The 19,293-nt window shown below is 36.2% G+C and overlaps 1 protein-coding gene across 1 annotated transcript; it reads right to left on the bottom strand.

The window, feature by feature from the left end:
- Window positions 1–456: 456 nt before the first annotated feature.
- On the bottom strand, window positions 457–13,336 carry LOC100265971 (G-type lectin S-receptor-like serine/threonine-protein kinase LECRK3). Its single transcript, XM_019219585.2, has 2 exons — window positions 11,803–13,336; window positions 457–1,740 (listed from the first exon to the last, which is right to left on the bottom strand). The coding sequence occupies exons 1-2, from the start codon at window positions 13,058–13,060 to the stop codon at window positions 674–676; spliced, it is 2,325 nt and encodes a 774-aa protein (XP_019075130.1). The 5' UTR covers window positions 13,061–13,336; the 3' UTR covers window positions 457–673.
- Between the last annotated feature and the right edge of the window lie 5,957 nt (window positions 13,337–19,293).

Below are 19,293 nucleotides of genomic sequence, written 5' to 3' on the forward strand. Positions count from 1 at the left end.
CACTAGTAAGAGTTTCGACTTTATTAATATACTTCAAACCTCTTTTTTCACCATGACTTTTGCATTTATCAAGAATTTCATTAAGCATTTATATGGCTGTTCCCTGCATTCCCTGGTAAACCATCTTTTGTAGTACTATACTTTCATGATCACTCTCAATTAAGCAATGTTCTAGCCCTTGGTAATCAAGAATTTCTTCTAGCTCTGCTTGATTTACGTGTATTTGGGCTCAACAAGCTGACCCTCAAGTGATTTCATACGGCAATTAACGCAGTACCTTCACTAAGAATACTGGTACTGAGTTTCCTTGGACCCTACCATGGATCTGGCCAGAAGTTAAGTTATTCGGAAGCATAAGACATTGAGTTGTAAGGAAGTGGCATGCAGCAGATAAAACCATGTATGAACTTGTGCGTGGGCATCCAGAAATTTACATTCTGTTTCTGCCAATGCATGGTATTGAAGTTAGATATATGTTGTGTACTCTCATTGAACAAACCAAAGCTTAACTTCTAATTTAATTGCAGAGAAATTCTTAACACAAGCTGCAGCCAGCAAACACCTAAGAAAGAGGGAAAACAAAAATGCAAGATACCAATTACTATGTTTAGTCACATACACAAACACCATACCCGAAATAGCAGTAAAACATACATGCCGTGTCTGGCCCTAGCTAGATGGAAGAAAGAAAAGAAACAGGACTTGGAGGTACTGGGATGTCTACAGTACCTTCCAACATTAGGAGAACCTTCTTCATTGATGGACGAAGCGATGGATCATCCAGGATGCACCAAAGACCAACTTTAACCATCATATCCAATTGTCTCCTGTCCACCTCTTCATCACCCACTAGTTTACCAAGCTCACCAGCTTCGAAACATTGGTAGACCCATTCTTCAAGAATGACTTCTTCGTCCGGGAGGCTCCAGTCTACATTCCTCCGACAACATATGGTCTCCAACAACACAATTCCATAGCTGTAAACATCTGCTTTAACCGACACTGGCTGTTTGCGATGCCACTCAGGCGCAACATAGCCCCTTGTTCCTCTGATCCCGGTAGAGGTATTGGTCTGGTCATGCATCAGCAGCTTTGCTAATCCAAAGTCAGAAATTTTTGCACACCTATACTCATCCATGAGTATGTTTTGTGGTTTAATATCACAATGTATGATGCATGTTTCGCACTCTTCATGCAGATAGAGAATGCCTCTTGCTACATTGAGGGCAATTCCCATTCTCTCACTCCAGCGAGGTTGTTTTCCAGGTGTGAAGAGCCAATCTGCAAGTGATCCATTGCTCATGTATTCATATACCAAAAGCCTGTTTGGCCCGTCAAGGCAGTAGCCCAGCAATCTGACGAGATTCCTGTGGTGTGTTCTCCCAATTACTTTTAATTCATTCTGAAATTCTATTTCCCCTTCAGCCAACACCTTCTCTAGTTTCTTGACTGCTACAATCCTCTGGCCGTTTGATGTGGCTCCCTTATAAACAGTCCCAGAAGCCCCCTTACCAATCTCTTCCATAAAACCGTTGGTAACTTTCTCAAGTTCCATGTAGGTAAATGATCGCAGAGCAACGTCTTCAGTCAATTCAACATTCACAGTCTCTGAGATCTTCTTGTATGCCCATAGATTATTTCTACGAATTAGAACTCCAGAAATGGCCAAGATAATGAGTGCAAAAGATGCTAATGAAACACTGATAACTAGGATGTCTGTCCGGAGCTCTTGCTTGCTTCCTGATTACTACTCAAAACATGCTATTTTGTAGCTTGTTATTAGCTCTTTTAAGCACCCTTGAGTAGTAATTATTACCTTTTAACTCAATTAGCATGTTAGGGACCCTTGCAATCGTTTCTAATCAAATTGTGTTAAGTTTTGGTGCTTTTTGATAGCTTTATGCTCACCAAAGCAATTTAAGAATGAGGGAGAGCTATATATAATTCATGGAAAAGCTTTTGGAAGCTCAAATTTATGAAGAAACCAAGCTTTGGAGCCTCATAATCCTTTGCCTTAGTCGTTTAAAGTATGCAAGGAAAGAACAATGGAGAAGAGGAAAACAGGGTAAGGAAAACAGAGGACACAGCTGCAGTCTTCCTTCGCACTTTTGGAGCACTTTGCGAAGTCCATTTTTTACATTCTATATACCATTTCAAAGCTCAGAAAGTCAAGAATTCAACGATTCAAACCATGTACGATTTGGAGCTGAAATGAGGAAGATAGGGCCTTCGGAAGACAACTGCATCAAGTTGAGGGACAATTTCGCACGATGGAAATCAAGGTGCGAATTCCTCAGTCCAAAGTGTGGGAATTTCGCACACCTCAAACCAAAATGCGAAATTGGAACTCCAACGTGCGAAAATTGGATATTTTTGCCGACTCTTTTTCTTCTGATATTTTTGTGTCTAAATTTCCATTTTCTCCTTGTATTCAGCTACTCATGTAATTCCTTAGCTAGGAAGTATCCAAGGAAGGGTAAAATTACCTTCCTATATAAATTCTCTTGTAAACACTGAAAAAACACTCTCGGGGAACTTTCTCCAGGAGACCAACTAATGTAAATTCTACACTTAGTGAAATACAGAGATCTCTTTTGCTTTCTTTTTCTCTCTACTATTTTCTATTTTCTTGGAAGCCAAACAGCCTCTGAGGATGTTTTCCCAGAGGATGAGAGGCTAAACTTATAGTTTCTTGGAGTAAAGGAAGCTAGGTGAAAAGTCCAGATTAAAAGGTGGAACGCTTCCGTGCATTAAATTCAGGTAGTTGGAATCCATAAATGGTTTCTAAATTCAAAGTTTTGCTTTAAATCCCTTAGAATCACTTTGACTGGCCAATACATGGTAAGCTTCAGGTCTCTGTGGATGCTTATTGCTAGATCCATATCAGTCCATTAGTTATCATGTACGAGTCAGTGGAAAGTGATTCAAGGTGATAACCTATAGTGTTTTAAACCATTAATGGACCTTGACTACCCTCTCTATTGACTTTTTATGGATTAAATCTTCATTGTCAAACCTATACCGGTTCGGGAAATAACTATAGGTTAAATCCCCAATGCGAGGAGAAAAATCCGGAATTTTCCACTTTGCATCCTGAATTTGAACCTAGCAACCTTTAGCTCCGGGAGACTTTCTTTCTTCTATTTTTACTTAGTTCTATGTGAGTTTAGTTTCAATCACCACTTTCAAAACAATTTTATTTTCTTTTAAATTTCAAGTTTGTGCTAAAGGAAATCATCAGAATCAATTTCTAATTTAGAGTCTGTCACTGATAGAGTGAAAACCCATCCCTGAGTTCGACCCTAGAACTGCTATACTATAGTAGCTTTGCTACGCCAGTATAAGGTCATAGGATTTATAAATATTTTTGATTAAAAGACCCGACTGGGCACGAATCAAATGGCGCCGTTGCCGGGGATGGTGCCACAATACAGTAATGCAACCTTTTAGAGGCTACTTGTGATTTCCATCACAAGTTTGGTGAATTCCTTTTTCACTAACTTCATTTCCTTTCATTTTTCCTTTTGTTAAGTTTATTTTCGTTTTCTTCCTAACTTTAACCTTTTTTCTAGTTTTCTTTTGTTTTTGTTTTTGTTGTTTTTATTATTATTACAGGTATTGTAACTTGTGCATGCCCTATTGGATTAGGGACCAAGAGGGAAGATTAGTAAGGATTGAGAATCCTCAAGACACAGAGTTGGATATCTGTGTAAACATCATGGACCCTCCACCAGAGGATCAGAATTCTCAACAAGGTCAAGGGGGTAATCCCAATGCATATCTATCCATGAGGGATAGAATGCATCCGCCAAGGATGAGTGCACCCTCATGCATCCTACCCCCTCTTGAGCAGTTGGTTATTAGGCCCCATATTGTGCCCCTCCTACCAAATTTCCATGGAATGGAGAGTGAGAATCCATATGCTCACATCAAGGAGTTTGAGGAGGTGTGTAATACCTTTAGAGAGGGAGGAGCTTCAATAGACTTGATGAGACTCAAGCTATTCCCTTTCACTTTGAAGGACAAGGCAAAAATATGGCTTAATTCTTTAAGGCCAAGGAGCATAAGGAATTGGGTTGATCTTCAGGTGGAGTTTTTGAAAAAAAATTTCCCCACCCATAGGACCAATGGGTTGAAGAGACAAATCTCAAACTTTTCTGCAAAAGAAAATGAGAAGTTCCATGAGTGTTGGGAAAGGTATATGGAGGCCATCAATGCTTGCCCTCATCATGGTTTTGATACATGGCTCTTAGTGAGCTATTTTTATGATGGAATGTCTTCTTCCATGAAGCAAATTCTTGAAACCATGTGTGGGGGAGATTTTATGAGTAAGAATCCTGAAGAAGCCATGGACTTTTTAAGTTATGTGGCTGAGGTGTCAAGAGGCTGGGATGAGCCCAATTCAAGAGAGAAAGGAAAGTTTCCCTCTCAACAAACCCAAAATCCAAAGGCTGGAATGTACATGTTGAGTGAAGACGTGGACATGAAAGCTAAAGTGGCAACATTAGCTAGGAGGTTAGAAGAACTTGAGTTGAAAAAGATGCATGAAGTCCAAGCCATTTCCGATACTCAAGTCCATGTCATGCCATGCACCATTTGCCAATCATGTGATCATGTGGTAGATGAGTGCCCAACCATGCCAACAGTGAGAGAAATGTTAGGTGATCAAGTAAATGTTGTGGGGCAATTTAGGCCCAACAACAGTGCATCCTATGGTAACACCTATAATTCAAGCTGGAGAAACCACCCAAACTTTTCTTGGAAACCAAGGCCACCTCCATACCAACCACAAAGCCAAACCCAAGCACCTCAACAAACTTCTACAGTGGAGCAAGCCATTGTGAACCTGAGTAAAGTCATGGGTGACTTTGTGGGTGAACAAAAGGCAATTAACTCCCAATTGCATCAAAAGATTGAAAACGTTGAGAGTTCTCAAATTAAGAGAATGGAGGGGATGCAAAATGATCTATCTCAGAAGATAGATAATATTCAGTACTCCATCTCTAGACTTACCAACCTCAACACAGTGAATGAGAAGGGAAAGTTTCCCTCTCAACCAAGCCAAAATCCCAAGGGTGTTCATGAAGTTGAAACCCAAGATGGTGAGTCTTCAAATTTGAGAGAGGTCAAAGCTGTAATCACTTTGAGGAGTGGGAAGGAGGTTGATCAACCCTTGCCTAACGTGGGGCATGATGAAGAACTCATGTCAAAGAGACCCGTGATTAAAGAGAGCAATAGCCAAGAGGAGAAGAGTGGGAAGAAAATTGCATCCAAATCAAGCATTGAAGAAGAACCAAGGATAGTGATTAAGGAGGATATGATGAAGAAACATATGCCTCCCCCTTTTCCTCAAGCTTTACATGGAAAGAAAGAAATCAAGAATTCATCAGAAATTCTTGAGGTTCTGAGACAAGTGAAGGTGAATATACCCTTACTTGATATGATCAAGCAAGTTCCCACATATGCAAAGTTTCTAAAGGACTTGTGCACAGTCAAGAGAGGGTTATAGGTGACAAAGAATGCATTCTTCACTGAGCAAGTGAGTGCTATCATTCAGAGTAAGTCCCCAGTTAAGTATAAAGATCCGGGATGTCCCACCATATCAGTTAACATTGGAGGGGCACATGTGGAAAAAGCTTTACTAGACTTGGGGGCAAGTGTGAATTTGCTCCCATACTCTGTGTATAAGCAACTGGGACTAGGAGGATTGAAGCCCACAACCATGACCCTCTCCTTAGCTGATAGGTCAGTCAAAATCCCAAGGGGGGTGATAGAGGATGTTCTAGTTCAAGTGGACAAATTCTACTATCCTGTGGATTTTGTAGTGCTTGATACTGATTCCACTGTCAAGGAAGAAAATTATGTGCCAATCATCCTTGGGAGGCCTTTCCTAGTTACCTCCAATGTTATCATTAATTGTAGGAATGGGGTGATGCAGCTCACATTTGGAAACATGACATTGGAATTAAACATATTCCACCTCTGTAAGAGGCATCTTCACCCTGAAGAGGAGGAAGGATTTGAGGAGTTGTGCTTGATCAACACTTTGGTTGAAGAGCACTGTGACAAGAATTTAGAGGAGAGCTTGAATGAAAGCCTGGAAGTGCTTGAAGATGGGTTCCCTGAATCCTCTGATGTGCTAGCCATTATGTCTCCTTGGAGGAGACGGGAAGAGATCTTACCACTGTTCAACCAGGAAGACTCACAAGGAGTTGCTGTGGAAGACCCTCCAAAGCTTATTTTAAAGCCACTTCCTGTGGATTTGAAGTATGCATACTTGGAGGATGATGAGAAATGTCCAGTGGTGGTTTCCTCAACTCTCACTAGTGATCAAGAGGATAGTCTTTTAGGAGTCCTCAGAAAATGTAAGAAAGCCATTGGATGGCAAATTTCTGATCTGAAAGGGATTAGCCCTTTGGTCTGCACCCACCATATCTATATGGAAGAGGATGCAAAACCAGTGAGGCAACCCCAGAGGAGACTGAATCCTCACATGCAAGAGGTGGTGAGGGGTGAAGTTCTTAAGCTACTTCAAGCTAGGATCATATATCCCATTTCAGACAGCTTGTGGGTGAGTCCCACCCAAGTAGTCCCAAAGAAATCTGGAATTACTGTAATCCAGAATGAGAAAGGGGAGGAAGTCTCTACACGTCCTACCTCAGGATGGAGGGTGTGTATAGACTATAGGAGGTTGAATTCAGTGACTAGGAAGGACCATTTTCCATTGCCTTTCATGGACCAAGTCCTTGAGAGAGTCTCAGGACATCCTTTCTACTGTTTTCTAGATGGTTATTCAGGGTACTTCCAAATAGAAATTGATTTGGAAGATCAAGAAAAGACAACCTTCACTTGTCCTTTTGGTACTTTTGCATATAGGAGAATGCCCTTTGGTCTATGTAATGCTCCTGCAACTTTCCAAAGATGTATGCTAAGCATCTTCAATGATATGGTGGAACGCATCATGGAAGTTTTCATGGATGACATCACTGTATATGGAAGTTCTTATGAGGAGTGTTTATTGCATTTAGAAGTTGTTCTCCACAGATGTATTGAGAAAGACCTAGTGCTAAATTGGGAGAAGTGCCATTTTATGGTGCAAAAAGGAATTGTCTTAGGACATATCATCTCCAAAAATGGCATTGAGGTAGATAAGGCAAAGGTGGAGCTAATTGTTAAGTTGCCACCTCCCACAAATGTTAAAGGAATTAGACAATTCCTAGGACATGCCGGGTTCTATAAGAGGTTCATTAAAGATTTCTCAAAAATCTCAAAACCTCTTTGTGAACTCTTGGTAAAGGATGCCAAGTTTGTGTGGGATGAGAAGTGTCAGAGGAGTTTTGAAGAATTGAAACAATTCCTCACAACTGCACCAATAGTGAGAGCCCCAAATTGGAAATTACCTTTTGAGGTAATGTGTGATTCAAGTGATCTTGCTATGGGGGCTGTTTTGGGGCAAAGAGAAGATGGAAAGCCCTATGTGATTTATTATGCAAGCAAAACTTTGAATGAGGCTCAAAGGAACTACACAACTACTGAGAAGGAGTTGTTGGCAGTAGTTTTTGCCTTGGATAAGTTTCGTGCTTATTTGGTAGGGTCCTCTATAGTGGTGTTCACTGACCATTCTGCTTTGAAATACTTGCTAACCAAGCAAGATGCCAAGGCAAGATTGATAAGATGGATTCTTTTGCTCCAAGAATTCAATCTCCAAATCAGGGATAAAAAGGGGGTAGAAAATGTGGTAGCTGACCACTTGTCCAGACTTGTGATCGCACATGACTCACATGGTCTGCCTATCAATGATGACTTCCCTGAGGAGTCTCTCATGTCAATAGAGGTAGCTCCATGGTATTCTCACATTGCAAACTTTTTGGTTACTGGAGAAGTACCAAGTGAGTGGAGTGCCCAAGATAAGAGGCATTTCTTTGCCAAGATCCATGCCTATTATTGGGAGGAGCCTTTTCTCTTTAAATATTGTGCAGATCAAATCATAAGGAAATGTGTTCCTGAGCAAGAGCAATCAGAAATTCTTTCCCATTGCCATGATAGTGCATGTGGAGGTCATTTTGCCTCCCAGAAAACAGCTATGAAAGTGATCCAATCAGGCTTCTGGTGGCCCTCTCTTTTCAAGGATGCCCACTCTATGTGCAAGGGATGTGATCGGTGTCAAAGGCTTGGTAAGCTAACACGCCGAAATATGATGCCCTTGAACCCCATTCTAATAGTGGATATCTTTGATGTTTGGGGGATAGACTTCATGGGACCATTTCCAATGCCGTTTGGACATTCCTACATTTTGGTGGGAGTGGATTATGTCTCTAAGTGGGTAGAAGCAATCCCATGTAGGAGCAATGATCATAAAGTGGTTCTTAAATTCCTTAAGGACAACATCTTTGCAAGATTTGGAGTGCCAAAGGCCATTATCAGTGATGGAGGAACCCACTTTTGCAATAAACCTTTTGAGACTCTTCTAGCCAAGTATGGGGTTAAGCACAAGGTAGCTACACCTTATCACCCTCAAACAAGTGGTCAAGTTGAGTTAGTCAACCGTGAGATCAAGAATATATTGATGAAGGTGGTGAATGTGAATAGAAAGGATTGGTCTATTAAGCTCCTGGATTCCTTATGGGCTTATAGGACCGCTTACAAGACCATTCTTGGAATGTCTCCTTATCGCCTTGTTTATGGCAAAGCGTGTCATCTTCCAGTGGAGATTGAATATAAAGCATGGTGGGCAATCAAAAAGCTCAACATGGATTTGACAAGAGCCGGGTTAAAGAGATGTTTGGATTTGAATGAATTGGAGGAAATGAGGAATGATGCATACCTCAATTCAAAAATTGCCAAAGCAAGATTGAAAAAATGGCATGATCAATTGGTAAATCAGAAGAATTTGACCAAGGGACAAAGAGTTTTGCTTTATGATTCTAAACTTCATCTTTTTCCAGGAAAATTGAAATCCAGGTGGACGGGTCCTTTCATAATTCATGAAGTGCATCCCAACGGAGTGGTGGAAGTATTCAATCCCACAGGCAATCAAACCTTCAAAGTCAATGGCCATCGTCTCAAGCCATTCATAGAGCCTTACAGTACAGACAAGGAGGAGATCAACCTCCTTGAACCACAGCAACTCTGAGGGAAAGCAGGGTCTCACTATATAAGTCCATGTATCATTTGATTCGTGCCCAGTCGGGTCTTTTAATCAAAAATATTTATAAATCCTATGACCTTATACTGGCGTAGCAAAGCTACTATAGTATAGCAGTTCTAGGGTTGAACTCAGGGATGGGTTTTCACTCTATCAGTGACAGACTCTAAATTAGAAATTGATTTTGATGATTTCCTTTAGCACAAACTTGAAATTTAAAAGAAAATAAAATTGTTTTGAAAGTGGTGATTAAAACTAAACTCACATAGAACTAAGTAAAAATAGAAGAAAGAAAGTCTCCCGGAGCTAAAGGTTGCTAGGTTCAAATTCAGGATGCAAAGTGGAAAATTCTGGATTTTTCTCCTCGCATTGGGGATTTAACCTATAGTTATTTCCCGAACCGGTATAGGTTTGACAATGAAGATTTAATCCATAAAAAGTCAATAGAGAGGGTAGTCAAGGTCCATTAATGGTTTAAAACACTATGGGTTATCACCTTGAATCACTTTCCACTGGCTCGTACATGATAACTAATGGACTGATATGGATCTAGCAATAAGCATCCACAGAGACCTGAAGCTTACCATGTATTGGCCAGTCAAAGTGATTCTAAGGGATTTAAAGCAAAACTTTGAATTTAGAAACCATTTATGGATTCCAACTACCTGAATTTAATGCACGGAAACGTTCCACCTTTTAATCTGGACTTTTCACCTAGCTTCCTTTACTCCAAGAAACTATAAGTTTAGCCTCTCATCCTCTGGGAAAACATCCTCAGAGGCTGTTTGGCTTCCAAGAAAATAGAAAATAGTAGAGAGAAAAAGAAAGCAAAAGAGATCTCTGTATTTCACTAAGTGTAGAATTTACATTAGTTGGTCTCCTGGAGAAAGTTTCCCGAGAGTGTTTTTTCAGTGTTTACAAGAGAATTTATATAGGAAGGTAATTTTACCCTTCCTTGGATACTTCCTAGCTAAGGAATTACATGAGTAGCTGAATACAAGGAGAAAATGGAAATTTAGACACAAAAATATCAGAAGAAAAAGAGTCGGCAAAAATATCCAATTTTCGCACGTTGGAGTTCCAATTTCGCACTTTGGTTTGAGGTGTGCGAAATTCCCACACTTTGGACTGAGGAATTCGCACCTTGATTTCCATCGTGCGAAATTGTCCCTCAGCTTGATACAGTTGTCTTCCGAAGGCCCTATCTTCCTCATTTCAGCTCCAAATCGTACATGGTTTGAATCGTTGGATTCTTGACTTTCTGAGCTTTGAAATGGTATATAGAATGTAAAAAATGGACTTTGGGAAGTGCTCCAAAAGTGCAAAGGAAGACTGCAGCTGTGTCCTCTGTTTTCCTTACCCTGTTTTCCTCTTCTCCATTGTTCTTTCCTTACATACTTTAAACGACTAAGGCAAAGGATTATGAGGCTCCAAAGCTTGGTTTCTTCATAAATTTGAGCTTCCAAAAGCTTTGCCATGAATTATATATAGCTCTCCCTCATTCTTAAATTGCTTTGGTGAGCATAAAGCTATCAAAAAGCACCAAAACTTAACACAATTTGATTAGAAACGATTGCAAGGGTCCCTAACATGCTAATTGAGTTAAAAGGTAATAATTACTACTCAAGGGTGCTTAAAAGAGCTAATAACAAGCTACAAAATAGCATGTTTTGAGTAGTAATCACTCCCCCCAACCGACATATTGCTAGTCCCTTAGCAATGAAGGAGAGAAAAACTAAGCAAACATAATAATATACATAAAAGAGGTCATGCAAATCATTCCAAAAAATAATTGAGTGGCATGACTGATATCAAAACACATCTCACATGGTGAACTAAAGATATGAAGATTCAAAATACAATAGGAGATGTCAAAACTAAAACTTAAACAAAAAGTACAAAGAGTGGAGATTATGCAATTAAGTATCAAAAGAATCTCTACTCTCAAGGTTCCAAATCAAACTCTTCCATAATGAGCTAAGTGTTAATGAGATTAGCTTCTGGATACAGTATGTACAACTATCCTCTCCCTCCAACCTAAGCTTTTCTCGAACATTGGCAAAATTAACTAACTCTTAATAGGTTAGGAACGCACCTTGTTTCACAATTCTTTTTACTCACTAAACTTAACCAATTCACCTATGTAGCAAGCAGAGGATCGATGACTCCCTACCAATCAAGGTTTAGGGCATCAGGTTTTAAAGGCTTTCGCCACCCCTTCGGATCATGCTTAGGTTTCAAGGAAAGAATAGAAGCTTATCCTTTTTTTTTTTTTTTTTTTTTTCAAAGACTCATTGGTCTTTATGAGGTGTCCCAACACTATTAAAGAGAGGTTAAGTAATGAACCAAGTCAAAATTTTCCTAAGCTTAGAAGGTGATAAAGTTTCACATCATATATCCGGGATCTAATGTGCACAATGTGTGTAAAGCTTGAAATGGAAGAAATAAGTTTGAAATCAAAGAGGGCTTCAATAGATTATTAACTTTGAAAGCATAAAACAAACTCTAAGACTTAAATAATTAAGTTAAAACTTGACTTATCCTATTTTATTTTTGAGAAATTATCTTTAACAACCATAGAGAATGATTCAAAAAACTTTTAGAAATTTTAAAAATTAAGCAAAAATCAACTAAATAACTTAGCATTAGTACAAAACTTCCTTTCTCAACTCTTCCTTGTGGGTAAACTTCTGTGGAACCCATCTTCACAAAGAGTATGTTTGAATCACCTAGCGATCTTCTCCCAAATCGCAAAGGAAATCGTTGCTTTTTGCAACTTCCATCTTTAAACAGGGCAGCTTCACAGTTACAATCCTCCAAGCAGGCTTGTTCACAATCTTCTTGGGTTGGTATTGATAGAGTGGAGTAGGAAGCATCTTCCCACCAGGTGTTCTCCAATGTTGACATGGTGTATTTGGTACTTCCATCCTTGCTTTTGCAAATTTCTTGTTGGAAATTTCTGATGCAGCCTGAACTCCAGTTGCTTGCTACAACAAAATCAAATCCAGGAAGACACCTACAGTCAGGCCTGTCATCAAGCAGAACACAAAACCCATTAACCCCGCATAGACCCTTAGGAGCACACTTGTCGTTTAAAGACCTCCATAAAATCGACCAGCTGCCGTTCTGACCCGAATCATGTGAGTACAGTTTGAAGATCCCATCCGGATCTATTCTCAGAAGATAGAGGTTTTCATTGTCATAACCTCCATCTGTTATATTCTTTATATTGGAACCATTAGTGTTGAGCAAGTAAAGATGACCTCCACCATCAAGATGTAGGGTCACATTATCTCCTACTCCACCTGTCTCTGATGCATAATAAGCATATGTTGGCGCGTCTGGAGTTTTCACCGGGTATTGCACAAGGTTCCCATCATTTTGCATCTTCAGGCGAAACATTCCAGTTGAGGGGTTAGTTTCCGACACACTAGAAAACAGCTCTTTCCCTGCCAAGAGACGTTGACCTAGTAAAAGGGTATCAGTTGGGAGATCAAAACTCTGCCATACCATGTCCCCATCAGAACTATAGAGCACGAAATTTCCCGAATCCAGCATGGAAGCAAAAGAAGCTGAAGTAGAATTGGCAATCTCCTTTTGCTGACCTTGCGTTTGCAACCTGAGCCTGCCCTCACTAGTAAAGTGCAAGGCAGCGGTGCTGGGGACTGGGGGATCATCTCGGTTGGCTGTCCACACTACAGTTTTCTGGGGAATTCCGTTAAGAAAAATTCCTAGATAATAGCCATCACCCTGCTTGTAGAATCCAAAGGCATACAGGCGGTTGGGTGACAGCCAAAAGGAGTTGGAAGTGGGTGTTAGAGAAGAACCTCGACTTATATTAGAACCTCTTTGTTGGGCTGCTGCTGCAACACAAAATACAGAGAGAAGAAGAAACAGTAAAGTAGTTGAAGCCATTAGAGATCAGCTTTTTCGCCCTTTCCCTACAACAGTCGAGGTAAAGAAGAAATGAGAAGAATAGATGAGTCGAAGTCACTATCAAAGTCAAAGTATGCAAAGAAAAGTCTTTGGAACGAAGCGCATTAGCGTGGTGTGGCTCTCTGGTAAGTCCAGTCCTCATTTTCTTTGCCCTGGAAGAACAACTGTTGGAGATTATACTAGATTTCACAGATCTGAAACGTTGGATCTTCTTGATCTTCCCCAGAAAGCTATCTTCTGAAATGGTGGTCTAACCCTATTTCCCAGAATGAGTGGGCTGTTGATTTGGTGAATAAAAAGAATGATGTAACAACTAGATTAAAGAACAATAATTAATCCTCCCTCCCTCTTGTCTTTTTCATTTTATTTATTTATTTTATATTTTATATTTGAATGTAAACCAAACTTTTATAAGGAAAGGGCAAAGGAGTGACGTCTTTAATTCTAATTTGACACGGCTTACCTATATTATTTCTAATTTGATTCATTGTTACGGCAGCCATTTTCCAAGAGCTGCATATTTGGTTCAGAAACTCTGTGACAGTGACACTAATGATGATATAAAATTATATATTTTTTTAAGTCTAGTTTAACTCAGCAGCACATAAGATAGTGATACTAATAATATATAAAGTTAAGCCTAACTCTATCAGATGAGTTCTTTATATATATTCACGATTTACTAACAAAAAAAATCAATTTGACATTGATTTACATATTTTATCTGAATTTCATTAGGCAATAGTAAGATAAAAATAAAATTTACACTTGAATTTTCTTAAAAAAATTGAACCAATGTCATGATGACTAAGGACCACATCATATGACCGGGAAGAAGGGTTTGAAGTTTTGACTTCTTATGAGAGTATTGAATAGATTTTGAAGTTACTTCTTGAATTTTGAAAATTTATTTTTTAAGAATTTTTTATCTTAATATAAATGAAAATAAAATTAGATTGCTTTGAAGTGTTGGAGATTATACTAGATTTCTCTGTCTTTTCTGTTTCCGCCCTTTCCCTACGACAGTCGAGGTAATAAGTAAATAAGGGCTGGATTGCGCGTCTAGGAGAAATGAAAAGGATAGATGAGTCAAAGTCAAAGTATGCAAAGGAAAGTTTTTGGTGCCGAACGCCTTAGCCTGGTAAGTCGTTTCCTCATTTTCTTTGCCGTGGAATACATTAAACTGCATGTAATTCGGTTCATTCATCTGGGCATCAAACTGAAGAACAACCGTTGGAGATTATAATAGATTTCACAAATCTGAAATGTTGCTATCTTCTGAAATGGTGGCCTAACCCTATTCCCCAGAATGAGTGGGCTGTTGATTTGGTGAATAAAAATAATGATGTAACAACTAGATTCGATAAGAATAATTCATTCTCTCTCTCTCTCTCTCTCTTTTGCATTTTATTTATTTATTTATTATTTTTTATATTTTATTTTTAAATGTAAGCCAAACTTTGATAAGGAAAGGACAAAGGATTGAGGTCTTTAATTCTAATTTGACTCGGCTTACCTATGTTATTTTTAATTTGATTAATTATTACAGGCAGCCATTTTCCAAGACCTGCGTATTTGGTTTAGAAACTCTCTGACAGTGGCACTAATAATGATATAAAATTATGTTTCTTTAAATCTAGTTTAACTCAAACAGCACATAAGGTAGTGATACTAATAATAATATAAAGTTAAGCCTAATTCTATCATATGAGTTCTTTACATATATATTCACAATTTAGTGACAAAAATTCAATTTGAAATTAGTTTGCATATTTTATTTGAATTTCGTTCCATATTAGTCAACTAAAAAAATTATACTAGAATTTTTAAAAAAAATTTGAGATAAATGCCATTTGAACCAATGTCATGATGACTAAGGACAGCATCATGTGACGATGAAGAAGGGTTGGAAATTTTGACTTCTTATGAGAATATTGAATAGATTTCGAAGTCATTCCTTGAATTTTAGAAATTTATTTTTTAAGAATTTTCCATCCTAATTTAAATGGAAAGAAAACTATATTGACTTCAAGTGTTTCTAGAAATTGAAATGACTTGATTATTCAATTTTAAAATATATAGAGAGAGAGAGTATGTTAAAAATAGTTTCTTTTATCTTTTATAACAATTCTTTTTTTCCTTATTGTGCTTGTTTATCAGTGAAATATTTTATTTTATTTCTATTAGTAAATAATTTGGACAATTCATAGATTGAACATTTGTATAACAATTTTTTTTCCCTTATTGTACTTATTTATCGGTTAAATATTTTATTTTGTTTTTATTAATAAATAATTTATACATACATTGAACATTTGTGAATCATTTGGTTTTTTTATTACATACTCCTTTTGTTTTTAAATTTTAGCATTTAGATTCATATACTTCTCTCAATTCAAATATTACAGTAAGATTTATTTTTCTTTAAGTAGTATGGATGATCTTTAATTGATAAGCGTGTTTTATTTTTTATTTTTCCACATTATCTTAGAAGTGTATTTTTGAATGATTATATAAATGAATATATATTAAACAACCATCTAATTTGTTAGTAATGATTTTTTAAATTCATATTTCTTATCGTCCGACATGATATAATTAAATTTATATCACAAATTATATCATACATATATCAATTTTTTCAACAAATCAATTTTAAAATATCTATTGTATTTCTAATTTTATTTTTAAGAGTTTTTTCTTATATTTTTATGATTTTTGATCAATTTTTTATTCATCTATATTTTACGTTAAAATATTCTTTGATATATCCGTAAAACCGAGTTACTGATATATTTGTTGAAACTAATATTTTCGTCATTGGGTTAAAGCAAGCTCCAAGAATTTTGTTTAAAGGATTGGACAATTTTATTTTAGAAAATTATATTTCAAAATAGGAAAAGTAAATACAACATTATTTGCTAAAGTAAAGGACGATGCTAAATTTATTATGTAAATATAGTTTACAATTTCATATATAGATGTATTAGTGAATAAGTTGATTAAGGTTTTTCAAAGTATATATATAATGAATTTGAAAGTCCATGAGATTTGGGCCCGTACATGGATAAATGAAGCAATGACTTCATTATGCCTAGTAAAGGCAATGGATGTATTTGCACATCCTAATTAGGTTTGATGGATGAACTCAAACAAACAATAAAATAAATAAAATAAAATAAATCTTTATGAAACAAACAAATCATATGATAATCTTATTCAACAAATTTAAGATACCATTAAGTTCATTAAACTCAACTAGGATGTGCAAGGTGGGTTAAAAGTTGTTAATGCAATTAGAAAAATTATAAATATAATAATTAAAAATCTCTAATAAATTTAAAATAATTAAGGAAGTAAAAAAAATAATCAACTAGCATAATTAATTTACTAATGATTGGTAAATAATAATAACTTCTTCCTTGTAATTATAGAAATCAGAGTAATAATTTGAATTGCTTCTTACAGAGTGTAGTTAGATATGATGACATACACATTTAAGCAATAGAATTAAGTGAAATTACATTAAAATAAAGACAAATAACACTTGTAAAAATGTTAATTATCCAAAACATGGGAGAATGACTTTTGAATTACCATTTAGCATTGTGTAGAGATGGTAAATTATGGTAAATATAAGAGTAAGAGTTAAATAATATTAAAATAAGTATTTTAATTCGATTAAAAAGGATTTATCACAAAACATGGAGATAAAACAATGATTAAAAACATATTTTCAAAAAAAAGTTAATATAGAATAAGAATGTAACATTAAATTGTAATAGCCTAATTTGAAAAAAAAGAAAAAAACACAATTTGAGCATATTTCTCCCAATTTTTATAGCTAGTTATATTCTCCTTAAATTATAAATTTCAATAATTCCAAATATTGAACATCTAACCTTAATTCAAGTGATTAAATATAACTAGGAAATAAATGAGAATATTTAGTTAATTTAAAGAAAGTAATTTTAGGGGACAATTGACATGTAGAGGTGCATAGAGATTTTAAGAGTATTATTGTTATTCTTATATTAGTTAACGACATTTTTGGCACCCTATAAAGATAAGAAGAGCACAGTAGCAAATTCATAAGCACTCAAAAAGTATACAAGGCTAAATTGGAGGGAAAAAATTGCAATTTCTTCTATTCTTCATTTTTAACTTTTCTCTCTTTTGTCAATATTGGTGGTGAGACTTCCAAAGGGTGTACGAAGAGAGCAAGGGTTAAAAGAAATGTAGAGAAAACATAGTTGTTTTTCCCCTTAATTTGGTTGAGATAATGTTTCTAGAAGACTAGGATATTGCATTTAATAAAATTTTATAATTTTTAACCATTTTCTTTTACTTTACCAATAATTTGATTGCCTTTAAAGTAAATTGTTAACATACAAATTGCTTTTAATGTCCAAATATATATGCCTACTTGTGAGTATTCTTGTTACTTATAATAATGGCACAATGAAAAGGCTATTGCCCCCTCAAATTATGAGCTTTTTGATAGCCTAGAAAATGAGAGAAAAAATATTGGATTCCAAGTCTTAATTCATATATATTTATTGAAAGTGTTTGAGAATGAACTCATATAGTGTTGTTACTCAAGGAGATTTTGACTATGCCTTTTCAATCCACAGTGGATGAGCCTGAGTTATTGCAACATATGTAGGACCCAAATCGAAGGTCAATCATCTCCAATGCAATAGATTTGAGTTGCTATAGAGATAACTTTATGAAAATAAGAAAATTCTCATGAAGAGGAATATCCTATTTTTGTTATTTTGGGCAACTAGTGTTCTTCACATTTTTAGGATTGTTTGAAAAGATATTAAGACCCTAAATTATTTTTATAAATAGTAGACTCGATAACAATTGTACCATCTAAGTTATGTTAATTTGGAAAATGTTAGCCCCATAATAAAATTTTTGAACAAATTGGGAAACATCAGCGAGAGGTTAGCCAAGAGACAGTTTTGGACTAATCATGTTTCTCAAAATTCTGGAATTTTTTGGAAAGATATTATATGAAACTAAGTTTTGGTTAATCTATTATTTTAATGACAATAAAACAAAAAAATTGAATCTAATGTTTTACATTTGAGTGTGATTGGCAAAAATATTTCCTTGGATCTATGAAGAAAAAGATACATAAAGTAGAAGTAGATATATTCACGGAGAATCAAGAAAAAGTATATTGAGTCTATCTTTAGGATGTTTATGTAAGATTGTGGATACATTAGGTTAGGATTGCATATCATTTATTTAAAGCACCAAAAATCATTCAATTGGACTCAAGCTTTCATTAAATATTTTCAAAATTGGATGAAGTGTCTTTCTAAATAAAAACCTCATTTGATTAATGTAAATCATGCTTTAAAATCTTTTCAAAAAGTTAAGGAGTTCATAAGTCGCTTCCCTCATAATTTTGTACTTACACTTGAGTATCTTTTAAAAAATCTCAAAATTCAAGGGAACTAGTCAATCTCTATGTTAATTGATCCAAGGTGGACTTAGATAAAAATGGCCTAGAAGATAGTATCCATCAGTTCAGGCTTAAAACTCGACAAGTTTAGCAAATGATCAATCTTGATGCTCCATCGATTGATGCTTTGTGCTTTAACGGTTCAATGCAATCTTTTTTTTTTTTCCAATGAATAGTAATCAATGGATTGTAAAGTTAATCAGTCAAACTTAACTATGCTTAATGGCTAGTTTAGGCCTCCAACTCCTACTTAAAAGTTCCATACTTCATGTATTGTATAAAGGAGACTTTTGAAATATCTTCAAGTCTTTTAGAGTATTTTGAGTACACTTTGAGCCAAAATTTTGCATATCCATATTTACATCCTTTATCCTAGTTTCCTTGTATTCCTTGAGCTAAACTTGTAAAACAAGAATTTGTATTGAGTAATTCATTTCTTGTCATCCTTGTGAGGGAAGAATCCAAGTGAGATATATCACTTAGTGATTCCCAAGTGTGTAGTATCACTTAAAGAATTGTTCAAGAGTATGACATCTCTCGAGATTTGTAGATGGCCCCCTGGTATTGAGAATCCAAGTATAGAAGGCTAGAATGTTTGGTTTGGAAGCTTTGGTATAGAGAAACATGAAGCTTAGGATTGAAGTGAGAAGAGAGTGACATAAGTTGGGATGGGGCCAAACGACTATAAATCATTGTTTGCAATTTTTCTTTCATTCTCTCTTCACATTTCAAT

The sequence above is a fragment of the Vitis vinifera genome, chromosome 4 (assembly GCF_030704535.1).
Source record: "Vitis vinifera cultivar Pinot Noir 40024 chromosome 4, ASM3070453v1".
Taxonomy (NCBI): domain Eukaryota; kingdom Viridiplantae; phylum Streptophyta; class Magnoliopsida; order Vitales; family Vitaceae; genus Vitis; species Vitis vinifera.